Genomic DNA, 13,129 nt, shown 5'->3' on the forward strand with positions numbered 1-13,129 from the left:
AATTAAAAATTAAATCTTTGCACAATCACACGTCGAAATAATCAAAAAGTCTTTGTTAGACAAAACTCAAAATAGACATAGTGTCATTTTAAAACATTTCCCCTACATCTGGCTGACACATTGCATTCCATGGATGCATCTTCATACACTTGTCAACATGTTTCCATGACGAGGAACTCCTGCCTCTGACATGCCACCCGTCTCACTCATACCTTGCAAGTTGATTGGTTGGAAGAACTGAGCTCTGATGTCATCCCGCCCTTTGTTAACTCCCCTTTAACCCCAAACAGACCCCAATGATCCATACTAAATAGAAATGAATTGCTGTATCTCCCTGACCCCAAAACAAACAACAAATATCTTTTGGCTACTGCAGATCGCCCTTGACCTCATCTTGAAACGAAAGAAGACTAATCCAGCGTTTATTCACCAACCACATAGAGAAGATATGCAGGTAGAAAAGCAAGGAAGAGAAATATAGAAATAAAGGCACCAAGGCAGTAAATATATCTGACATGGTATTGATTTTCAATAAAAGGGTCTTTGCTGGCTTATTTCCTGACATGGAAATTTAGCTAGGTTTATTTTATTGATCTAATTTTCAAACATAGTTGCTCTTCCACAACCAGTAAAGATTCCTCTGACTTACAGTACAAAGCCTGATATTCATACTGTCATGGATATTCCTTACCTACTGCAGATCTCACAGACCAACTGCACCGCGCCCTATTCTGCTGTAGATCTCCTTGACCTCTTCCAGATACTCTTGACATACATTTGGACCTTAACACCAGCTCCCTAGCTTGGCGCTGGCTGGTAGGCTCAGGACGACGAGGTGTACTCACCAGTCTCAGTGAGAAGAAGAGCACAATGAGGATGGCACAGGACAGCATGGTGAGGCCCAGTAGTAGGACCAGGAGCTGGTACTGGCTGATGCAGGAGAACTTGCGATACAGGGCCTCCTGTTTCAGCTCTTGGTTGTTCAGCAGGTACTTGCCCTTGGTGGGCATGGTGCAGCCCTGCTCACGTTGGCGTTGCACACAGCCAGAAAAGCACATACAGGTCGCCCTCCAAAGGCTGAAGGCCTATACATTCATTCCTCCGCTGGTGATCTCACCCTGTCAGTTCTTTTTCTTCTTCCAAAACATCTTGAGTGGTTCTCTTCCTTTTTCTCTTTTCTCTTTCCAACTCCGTGAAAGCACTTCTCAGACTTGGGGCTAAAAAACAATGGCCTGCAGGGCTCCACGGGGCGATGATGCTACAATGGAGAGGAAGGAAAGGGAAAGGAAAGAGAGAGGGGAGGAAGCGCCTCACGTTTTCTCTCACTCCCTCTCCCGCTGTCCCGTAATGTTCCACTGCGGCTTCCTCTTCACAGTAAAGGCTTTGTCTCAGACTGGTGCCTGCAGAGAGGACAGACAGCATTCTGAGCGAGGCATGAAGACCTTCAAGGCAGCACAGGATACACACAGCACAAACACAGCCATCTGGGGAGCCCAAAACCTGGACGGGCGTGAGGGCCGCTTGGCACACACAGACGAGGGCAATCCCACGCACAAAGACGAATCCCAGTGGGCAGGGTGGGGGGGAAGCCATGAAATTGTTGGGAGCAATTGTAGGAATTTTCTTTATGTGGCTCTGCCATAAGGGGAGAGAAGGGGGAGGACTTTCAGGGGCCCAGACACTAGGGGGTGCCCATGTGCATGTAAGCATGGATAATGGTACTTTGGTCTGAAGAGGTGGGGGATTCGCTAGAATTTTTCAGCAGCCCAACCATGTCATTGCACCTGGGTCTATTCCGTCTACAATGTGGATAGTGAGCAGTCAATAATCGAGACCGTGGTCTACTGGACCCGTGGTCCAGTCCTGATGTCTGATCGCTTGTTGACCGCTCAGTTGCCCCTGCTGTGTGTGCTGTCCAGGGCCACTCCAGTCACATTCCTCACACAGGGGGGGCTATATTTAGCTCCCAGCACTGTTTGCCTGAGGCCGCTTCGCACTGCGTTGACCCACCACAGCAGGCCAAGTTCCCACATAAATTTAAATACACTTGCAGAATTACTTGACATGATGCCCTAAGTGTTAATGTGAGGAGTTTGACTTACAAGTTTTTTTTTCCCAGAAAATGAGATCTGCTGCATTAAAATGCATTAGGCATGAATTATACAAAAATATGGTACAATAATTTGTATATTTTAACATCTGGAGAGATGATGAATGCCATGATTTATTATAATTTGGGTCTTCTCTCCAACATTCCTGTTTTCCTGTTGGCTATACCTATCCTTATGGGGCCCGCTCATTAACTTCAATGGGAAAAATGCTAACGCTAACTACGACAACCTTAACCCCCACCCTGCCCTAACCATAACCATAAGTAACCAAGCAAAATACAAGAGTTTTTGCATTTTCAGTTTTTTCATTGCAGTCACCGATTTTTATAAAATAGAGTTTTTATAAAAAACAGATATTTATCACGTTATGGGGACATTGTGGGGACTCGAACCAGCAGACTTCAGATCAGACGCAGAGGCTTAGCCCCGAAGAGGTAAAACATGACATTTAAAAAAATGTTAATTCATGAATATATTAATTGAGATAGCGCTGTACCCGTAAGATCATCAGGTGTCTCCATGAATTTCAAGAAATTCAAGAGTAAATCTGGCAAATCTCATGTTTTTACCCACGTTCCCTCGTCAAGCGCAGAACCAGATGCGACTTCTTTTCAGATTCAGAATGCTTTATTTATCCCCAGGGAATAATGTGTTGTAGTAGCCAGTAACATAAAAGACAGGAACACAGACGCGAGGTAGAAATAATGGTAGACGTAACACCAAACTTCAAATTACAAAAATTACAAAAACATATGTACAAATACACAACAAAAAGAAAAAAAACTTTGCTGAGATATATCTTTAGTGTGCAAAACAAATGTAAATGTGCATTGCGAGATGGTTACTGCCATGGCCAGGAATGGCCTCCTGTAAAGATCCTTATTGCTGTGAAGCTGAAGGAGTCACTCTGTCGTAAACGGTCCACTCCGCTGTAAAAGGGCTCTGCAGCTTGAAATATTAACATATATAAGAGAGGGAAAGATTTTCAAGCAACAGAAGGAAAGTGACACAAACGTGAGAAGACTAATGAATGCATGAGGACACTAAAGAAGTCACATGACATGCGAATTTCATGTTGACTTGCGAGTGGCCATTGTGTTTGGAGACCCGGTGGGTTCAAACATTCTTCACTCCAAAAAAGCGTGGCAAGAGACACTCTGTGCTGAAAGTTAATTTTTTTTTTTTGCTATACAAGCACCAGTCCATTAAAGCTTTCTATCAGCGGGTAAGAATCGTCAGCTCGAGCAGCCCGCTGTAGGGTCACACAGAAAGTTTGCCTAGTGAATCACGGGCAACGCTGTGTTTACAGATAGCTGGACAAGCTGAGGGAGATTCAGGAGTCTCCACAGCATAGTCAGTTCTTCTCTGATAATTAGAGCAGGCCAGCCTTATCTCTTCATCATCATTAGTGGACAATGAAATCCTGCTGAGGTACAAGATCCAGGCCAGCTTTGTCATTTATGAGGAACGTGGAAAAGGTTCCGTTTCTGAGACCGGACCCATTGTTTTTGCAGGGCCAGTTTGAAACGATCTGAGCCATGCACTCTGGGCAAACAGTTCCCTGTTTGTATTCCAGCTGTTGGCAGTTACAGGCTCTGCAGATCCAGTGAAAAAAACAGATATAAATCAGATCCTGGGCTTGAAGGGCAGGTCAGCACCTGGGGGGTCTCCTTACGAGGAAGCAGCCAGGCGAGTCACATCCCATGCGGGACACTCAGAGGTCAAGGGACCACTGCAGGGTTCACAGATTTATACCCCCACATGCCTCTGGCAAACTCCAGTGGACTCTCCTATTATGCTTCAAATAGAAATTTCATATCGTTTCAGGTAGATCTGGTTTCATATGCGGTTCGTATCAGTTAGAAATAGTAGCTGTACCAGAGGATGTGCTGCTGATCTTCAGGACATAAGTTCTTAACATTTAAGCCGCCTACGTGTTCTGCCTGAAATTACCAGCAGGATGCGCCATGCACGCTCGACGTGGCCACCTTCTAGAAGAGTCTTTTTAACATCCTTTCAGAATAGAACTGCGTCACTGGAGTCATTCAGAGCTGCAGAGAAGGCAGCCTTCTATGCTGAGTCCTATCAAAGACGATGCATGCGTGGGGATCACATTTAAGAATATTAATAAGAGGCTGGTACAACAGCGAGTGCTCCATAAACGGAGGAGAAACAGCCCAGTCGCCGGGGTGAGGCATGTTCCAAAGGTTCCGTTATTTTAAGTATTTATCTCTGTCATGTCACTCTGGCCTGCAGAATACAACACGCAGCTCTTAAAGAGAATGAGAGGCTCATTAGACTCTCTGGGCAGCAATACTACCATCCACCTGCAACGTTGGAGGGTTCAGATCCAGCCTCTGCTACACGTGTTGGCAGCTTGCATGTCCCCCCCCCCCCCCCACACACACACACACAGTGCAAAGAAATGCAGTGACACTAACTCTACAATTCTCACAGCCTACGTTACTAGTTAAAAGCTTTTGCACATACTGAGATTTTCTACATTTGCATGTCACTCACTCAGCATTTACTAAAAATACACTCAATATTCTTTGCTAACAGATAATTTACCGTATTTTCACCATCTGAGTACCGCAGCAAGAAAATGTCATATGTTTCATTCTGCGAAGTAACCTCCGGTAGTGCTTACAACAGCAGAGAAAATCCGAGGCTTTCTTTCTACAAGGGACATTAAATACTGCTCTGTTTTATGGAATTGGTTAACTAGTGCATTTAAAGTTAACGGACAGCCTAGAATATGACCATGCCATCACCACTTGGCCAGTTAACAGGATTCAGACGTGCACTGTTACATACTATCTCCATGCTATAAAGGAAACTTGTTTCATTTGATATATTTTCATTCAGAGTTGTTCACTCAACTTTCCAGTGCTTAACAAGAATAAAAAAATCAGCAGTTTATGGAATAAATGGAAAAGCGGTAAATTATAATAAAAATAAAAATTATAATGTATAATTCTGCATGTGTGTGTGATGCACTCCCCCCGCCCCACCCAGCCCCCTCCCTAACCCTAAGACAAGCAGCAGAAAAATGGGCAGATGTTACACGCTTCCTAATGGCTACAGCGTTACGGCACCACACTGAATAGTAAGGAATTTCTGATATTAAGCGATAAAACACTAGGCTTCTCTTTCCAGACACAAGGATCAGGGTTGCAGTATTGAATTCCCAGTAATTATTTTACCATTATTTACACTAGTCTTTGCACAGCACCAAGGATTTATGGCAAACCAAGGACTAAAAACAGGAAAAGGTAACAGGAATCCTTCCCATCACAATACCGAATATATCTGCTGCTCATATGTATAGTATTTTGTTTAAAGCGGGTATAATGATCTCCATTGGACAGATGGCCTGAGAATATAAAGGACAAACTCTGCGTCATTTCTGTGTGCCGCTCCCTTTATCTCTCCCCAATTGCTTTTATTTTACAAACAGTGTTTTTTTAAGTTTACAAGTGGTATTTCCCACTGCTGCTGTTACTCAGATTGTTCTGGAAGCAGTCGTGCTCAGCACGGGGCATATGAACCTGTCCGTGTTCACAGCAATCCCCTTTCATCGGCGCTCTCTCCAAACAGCAGTAAAACGTCGCCATCTATAAATAAATAAATAAATAAATAGTTCTTGGCTCACATGACATTAAAGATACACGTGGAACACAAGTCCACTGTTCCCAACTCTAACAGAGGAGACCGAAGACCAAACAGAGAATGAGAAGAAGCCATGATTGACTGGCTGGCAGTCCAGAGCCACGCAGGACAAGTGTATGAAAGCTCTGCGAGCCGTTTTAGCTAAACGTTCTGCGACATCCTGAACGCCTTTAAAGAAAAGCTACAGCCATGTGACGCAGAACCTCTGCTTATCTGTCACAGATCCGCTCGATACGGCCTGTCCTGAACCCTGGCGCTCCTTTATAGCGCAGTTCTAAAGTTGCCATGGCGAGGGACGAGGCCAGCGAATCTGGGCTCCCGGCGCCGGCCCCGCGCTGAATAGGCTGGAATCTCAGCGGTGTGATGAATAGCAGCTCGCTTCAACGGCAGCTCTGGACGAGGCCTTGGTGTGACTTCAATGCTACTATTGAGGCACAGTAAGAGGGGATGGAGAGTCTCACGTACCACGAATGCACCACACAAGAATACATGTAAAATACATGTAACATTTAAATGCATTTAACATTTCACATTTTTATCCAAAATAACATACAATTGTGAAAACAGGGACACCGGTCCTTGGAGCAACTGAAGAGGAAATTTCCAAAACTTGCTCCATTTCGAGATGAGACCGCTAATGACCTAAAGTCAGGCTTCCTCGTCAAATGTTACAGTACTGGGAACCAACATACAACGCTTACAATACAATACGCATAACAATACTGCTTACTCAGTTCACAGAAATATTCTGAAAAACATATGACAAGGACTGACTGAGATTTGGAAATTTCCTTTTCATTTGGGGTTAAAGGCCTTACGCAAGAGCCCAGTGGCGAAATCATTCCACTGACTGCAGGGTTTGACCCAGCAAGCTTCTGAGCAGCGTCCTAACTGACAGGCCCCAGACACTGTACACCCAACCTGCCCTTTCTTCACTGCGTGTAAAAATCTGCTTGTTGCCATTCTACAGAAATGCATGATGCATCACAGGCATGAGAGAGAGCTAGAGTCACTCAAGACACCAGCCAGTGGTATTCGGTGCAGCTCAGTGTGACCGACCCTCTTTTCCATTCATCTACCCCCCCCCCCCCACCCCCAGGTTATCCAGCAGCCACTTCAGCGCCTGATGGGACCTCAGAAATATTCCAGAGTATTCCGTTCTCAGACATCATGAGTCATTGGCTTCACAAAATTTCCAACATGTACCAGTTAGTCACATATTTCTCTTTTTTTTCCAAGATTACTCATCTGGGTCTATCACACAAATTGTTATGCTTTAAAAGTAAGTGTCAACGCATCCATTTTGCGTTTCATCCAAATGCATACGTCAGTCTTTTAAAGTAGTTTTTTCAGGAATTTAGTACCATCAATGAGAACCAAGGGAAGACCGCGTGCATCAGGCCAGGGCCCAGGCAGCATCAGTGCCCAAAGCCAATCCCGGTGCGGTGCGGCACGGCGCCGGTAGGCGATTGGTCGAGAAGGATTCCATCTCCAGCAGGCACCCTTGAGTCAGAAAGGCCATTTTCACAGGAGCGCCAACAGCTCACAGTGGGACGGGATGTGTTGACTGCTGAGTGAAAGTGTTTTCTGGACTCACCAGTGACTAAGAAAACAGGCACGACGAGCGGCAGCCGCCGACATCACTTCCTGTGGGTGGTCATGTAGGTAGCTCTCCGTGCTCCATAGCGATCTGCGTGGTCACGCTTTCGCTATGCCAGCCCTGCCCCCTCCTCACCCAGGTGGCCCCTTCCAGCCCTAATGTCCAAAGCAGCTCCTCCAGGTGGCAGTTAAAGAGTGCCAGGTCACGCATGCCTCCGGGACAATAACGACTTTCCCTTACGGTACGGTGTCGACGCCTACCAGCCGATCTGGCCATATGGTAAGTGTGCTGAAAACCAGTGCCAACCAACCGAGGTTAATCCACAATGACTCATGTTCCTCAGCTGTTGAATCAATCACAACTTAACACAAAGGCTGTTCCAGACCTTCAGCCCAAACTTCACAAAGGCATATTTCACAAAAACCGATGTCTAGTAATCTGTAGCACCGAAATTATGTATATGTATGTATTATGTATGTATTATGTTTTTCCTCTGGGGATTATTAATGTACTGCATGTATTGTATATATTATGGGTGTGACGGTACAGTTTTCCCACGGTTTGGTACGCATCACCCAAGAAAGCTCAGAATGTTTTTGATGTCGTAGCCCCACCAAAAAGGAGCAAAAAAATAAAAATGTATTGTTGTGAGTGGTAAAATCAGAAGATGACAACAGTGGCCCAGACAAGGAAACAGTTTACACGACACTCACGGTTACACGGCAATGAAATGCATGCATTTCACGGCAAACATGCCACAGTTACGACATTTACATCCATCCATCCATCCATCCATTTTCCAAACCGCTTATCCTACTGGGTCGCGGGGGGAAGACATTTACAATTAACATAAATACACAAATACACATATTAATTTACATCAGTTAAAGATAAGCACAATATGCTTATAAGTGCGATATAAAGCATGCCAGCCCCACGGCGTCACGTCATGGCAGCCAACTGTCGACAGTGGGTGGGATCACTGCTCATACAGCATCGTATTGCTGAAACAACATCGATTATGCTGGAGGTGTGTGGCTACCTTTGTCCAGGAGGCAGATTATACAAGAGCAGACACTATAAATTACGGCATTCAAATTCTAGCCTTCAAATTCTACCTTTATCTTCAGGAAGCCGGACAATGGGATGTGGTGACTGCTCGATGGCAGGGACCCGAATGCTACAAGGTGTGTCTCCAGTTGTCCCCCCCCTTTCCTCCCCACAGATTTGACTGCTGCACCCCTCCTCTCACCTTCCCCTCAGCCGCCTTCCCGGGCCAAAGGTCAGCTCTGCAGGGCCTCAACCTGCAACACTGGATGACTTTGCACAAGAACAGGCATCTCCAGTCAAAGACGAGGTGGGACCATGGTGAACACAAAACACACATGGGGTCTCACAAGGGCTTTGAGAGCTTTCGCTAGCCTGCTCTAATGTGGCTTTCATCATCAAAATCATTAGCAGCATTAATCGCTTCCAGTATCCGCAGCAGCTGCTGGAGAGGACAATTACTCTCCTTTAAGGAGTGCTTGTAACACTCGCTAATGACACGAAACACAAGCTCTGCCAGTCACCCACAGATGGGGTCTCAACACATTAGCGCGAAATTAGCATAAAGTTAGCCACAGACAGCTACCTGCTATAAGAGTGGGAAGTAGAAATGCTAGGAATTAGCATAGCTTGCCCTCAGGTAGTATCCGAAAAACATTCTTGCCTCTTTTCCATTCTTGCCTCTTTTCCAGTGCCAGACTCCTTCCCAATCTGGAACTAGTTCTACGCATTTACACTGCAAGCAACTGGAATTCTGCACTGTGCCGTCAGCAAAACTGGGATGGGCTATCGCGGCCAAACCTTCCGCATACTTGGAAAATTCAGTCCATAACCGATATAGTTTAGTCAGATATCGCTGGAGCCGGAGATGAAACAAACCCAAATGAAAACCACAGCTGCAAGGTGATGCCGATCCTGGTACTGTAGGTTTCGTCCACCCATTCCGATGACAAAGTACCAGTCACAAGGAAAACCACAGAGTTACACTCTGTTTGCCAAGCGAGGTTAGGAGCATCTTCAAGGTCGAGCCGGAGCGGAATGACTGTAATGTGGTGATTGGAAAATGAATGAAAAATGCTATGATGGATTATAGCATTCAGCCACACATATAGGCCTATATAGATAAAGATTTTAGAAATATACAATGTTCCTGGTCAAAAGTAAGGCGTGTGTGTGGGTGGTGTGTGTGTATCAGCTGAAGAAGATGTCAGGGTAATATTCTCCCTCCTATGGGTTTCTCTCTCGGGCTTTTCTCCATATAAAAAACAAAAACCCAGTATAAAACCACCTATCTGCGGAGTCCACACATGACTAACTCCCCAATGGAAGGAGCTGTCAGGAATTCATCTCAGGACGGAAGATAAAGAAGGTCTTTGCGTGGGACGTCTGCTCTCCACCATGCCAGTGTCAGGACGCGCAGTCACGGGTGTCCACCGTGGGGGCTGTCTCGCCGAATGGACGGCCGCGTGGCTGAGAATGAGGAGAGGGGGGGTTGCGGGGTTCACTGGATCTTACTGGATAATGTCACCAGTCTCACGGAGCCAGTGAACACCGGAAGGCTGCTCTGACACGTCCATGTGTCACCAAGATCCAGGGCCTCCAGCAGGGTTCCTTACTCACGGAACTGCGGGGCTGAACATGTCCAGCACGGACACCATAATCCACAGAGCAAACGAAGACCTTCTCCTTGGACAGCAGAGACGTGCTGGTGGGGATATCCAGACCTGCACTTCTCAGCTGCTCCTGTCCCTGTAGAGTTTTAGGCACTCAGCCCACTACAGGCCAAATATGGGGAGGACTACAGCAAGCGTGTTCCAAGGTACGATGGTGGAAAAGCCAGATTCTATACTGTGGTCCCAGGGGTGTCGGGGAAAAAAATTATAGTCCTGTATCTGACACCCCCCAGTGTCAAACTGTCTGGTGCTCTCAAGTTAACTGTAGTGTAAAAATCCCTCAAAATTAGCAAAATCTTAAGATTCTTCGAATTACAAAAAAAACCTAAACACTAACAAAAGTTCTAATTTAAAGGTGTACCTAATTACCCAGTGCAGTCTACCTTTAAATGACATCATTGTACCTATCATCGTACCAAATTAAATAAAATGTTTTCCAGTTGAGCTCAACACTTTATTTACAGTATTTTTATTAAAGGTGGCTTGGGTTCTGGTGCTACTAACGGTTGACTAGTGATACCAAAAAAGGTTCAGGACTTTGGTTAGATGATACCACTGCCATGCATTTAATCTCTCAGTCTACCCTAGTTAAAAAAAAGAGGTCAGCTGGACTGAAAACAGGATGAGTCACAAGGAACAGGATTAAGAAACATAACCCAGACACGTCTCCCCAGCTGCCTCCTGACAACGCTGCGAAACAGCCAAAGTTCCCACTGTCTCTAGCCAAGGCAGGTAGAATCCCACAAACTGAAGTGATTCCCCAGAACGCTGGATACTGTCATACTGAAGGAAAATCCGTGGAAGTCAAAATGACAGAAAGTGCAGTCTGAAACATCCCACTGAACAGAGCCTCTGCACATTCTGCTTAGGGAGTCACGGGTCACCTTGGGCTGAGGACCAGCCTGTGTGCCCAACCCCATACTGTGGAGACGTTGTGATCAAAACAAGACGAGACAAAACAAGAGCTAGTTACAGGCATGGACCAAATCCACAGGACCGCTGTAACATAGAGGCCTTATTATACCGGGACATAAAGATTCCACAGCACAGTTTAACAGACCACCCAGTGCTGCTGTCACATTACTGTAATGTAAGAACACCCTTTAACAGACCACACAGCCATACAGTAGCATTACAGTAATAATAAGCTTTTACAGACTGCACAATGCTGATCGCACAATATCTAGAACGTAATGTTATCTTCGCCATTCCTCTTCTCTTCCTACCATTATCTGCATTAAATTAAGCGTAATAATTGAAACTCTAATTAAAAATTAATATGAGCTTAGAATTATATTTCCAGCTTAATGCAGAGGCTTCCTCCTCCTGCTCTGTGGGGCACCACTGAGAGCTCTGAAATCCTAAAATCGGTTAACAGCAGAGAAGCTGCATGCAGGTTCCACAGGTCACCCTCGCCAAACTCGAAAACCTTGCTTACATTGTACAACAGTATTGATTACGCAGTAGTGATGCAAACCGCTCGGCAAGGCAACCCAGATCTCCGATAAAAAAAAAAAAACCTCTCAGTCTTTCTTAGTGAAGCATCACCTCACTACCCTCTGTAGAGCAGTCTCAAGAACCCTCACCCACCGTTGTCACGTTGTCAAGTGGCCATTCAGGAACGCCATCGAGTGGGACGTTTAGGTTTTTGCAAAGGAATCGTTCCTCGGCCAGCGGGACGAAGAGAGTCCTGTCAGCGGTCATGAGCTCCTGCCGGTCAGTTTCGACTGGGAAATAACACTAAGCCGACGAATCGTGTTGAGGAACCATAATACTTAATCATCCATCCATCCATCCATTTTCCAAACCGCTTATCCTATTGGGTCGCGGGGGGTCCGGAGCCTATCCCGGAATCAATGGGCACGAGGCAGGGAACAACCCAGGATGGGGGGCCAGCCCATCGCAGGGCACACTCACACACCATTCACTCACACATGCACACCTACGGGCAATTCAGCAACTCCAATTAGCCTCAGCATGTTTTTGGACTGTGGGGGGAAACCGGAGTACCCGGAGGAAACCCCACGACGACACGGGGAGAACATGCAAACTCCGCACACATGTGACCCAGGCGGAGACTCGAACCCGGGTCCCAGAGGTGTGAGGCGACAGTGCTAACCACTGCACCACCATGCCGCCCCCTACTTAATCATTAATCTGAAATTATTAATACATAATACTAAAGGAGACAGAAAAGTTGAAGTATTTCTTGTCAGAAGAGCCACATTTTCCAAGAAGCCACATCCCAGCCATATAAGCAGAATGTTTGTCATTACAGACACTCCTCTACTCACGAACGAGATACGTTCCGAAAGGCCGTTTGCAGCTTGAAATGTTCTTAAGTCATTATTCAAAATCATTTTTAAGGGCATACACAAGTACGAAGAAGTAGGATGCTAGGAGTACGCACGCTACGCTGCTGTGTGGCGGGAGTAGTGGTCAGAAGTCATGCTTGGCGGAATTGGAGCGCAGAAAAAAAAATTATAATATTGCGGACAGGAAACATGAGCCCAGTGAACACAATTTGGACTTACAGTCCTCTTCGTTCGTATGCCTGTAAGTTCAATGTTTTCATCCTATCACATGAGCAGACCTACCCAGGTATTGGAATAAAAGCCCACTGCAGTTTAAATTGTGACATACAGTAAAATGCTTAACGAATAATTAAGTGCACTTATGCATATGATTAAAAAAATATTAGTAAGCTCATTAGATGATAAAGGAGGATGATTAGAAATAAGATCAGAAATGACCAAGTATTTTCTCCCCCCAAAACAGTATGTTCTGGTCTTAAAGTTACCACAGGACAACAGAGCAGAACAACAGTCCGGCTTGAAAATAAGGACTGACGTTTCTCATGTCTGACATCAACCCTGACGTCATAACCCTGAGCTTAAATCATGAAATTGGCCTTCCCAATTTCCTGGTACTGTTACAAAACACACACTCTTCACATTACCTAGCAACCCACACACTACCTTGGTTAATTAAAAAACACACACACACTACTTGTTACCTAGAAACAA

General features: G+C 45.5%; 1 protein-coding gene across 8 annotated transcripts in view; it reads right to left on the reverse strand.

Annotated features, from left to right (window-relative positions):
• The window catches only part of LOC125751604 (adenylate cyclase type 2-like), a 50,967-nt gene that overhangs the window by 27,637 nt on the left and 10,201 nt on the right, over positions 1-13,129 (reverse strand). For all 8 annotated transcript variants that reach the window (XM_049030644.1, XM_049030643.1, XM_049030647.1 and 5 more), the window contains one exon: positions 846-1,400. In XM_049030644.1, coding sequence (XP_048886601.1) covers positions 846-1,058 — 213 coding nt within the window. In that variant the 5' untranslated portion in view covers positions 1,059-1,400. The remainder of the gene's footprint in view (positions 1-845; positions 1,401-13,129) is intronic.

This window comes from Brienomyrus brachyistius, chromosome 11 (assembly GCF_023856365.1).
Source record: "Brienomyrus brachyistius isolate T26 chromosome 11, BBRACH_0.4, whole genome shotgun sequence".
In the NCBI taxonomy this organism is placed as follows: Eukaryota; Metazoa; Chordata; class Actinopteri; order Osteoglossiformes; family Mormyridae; genus Brienomyrus; species Brienomyrus brachyistius.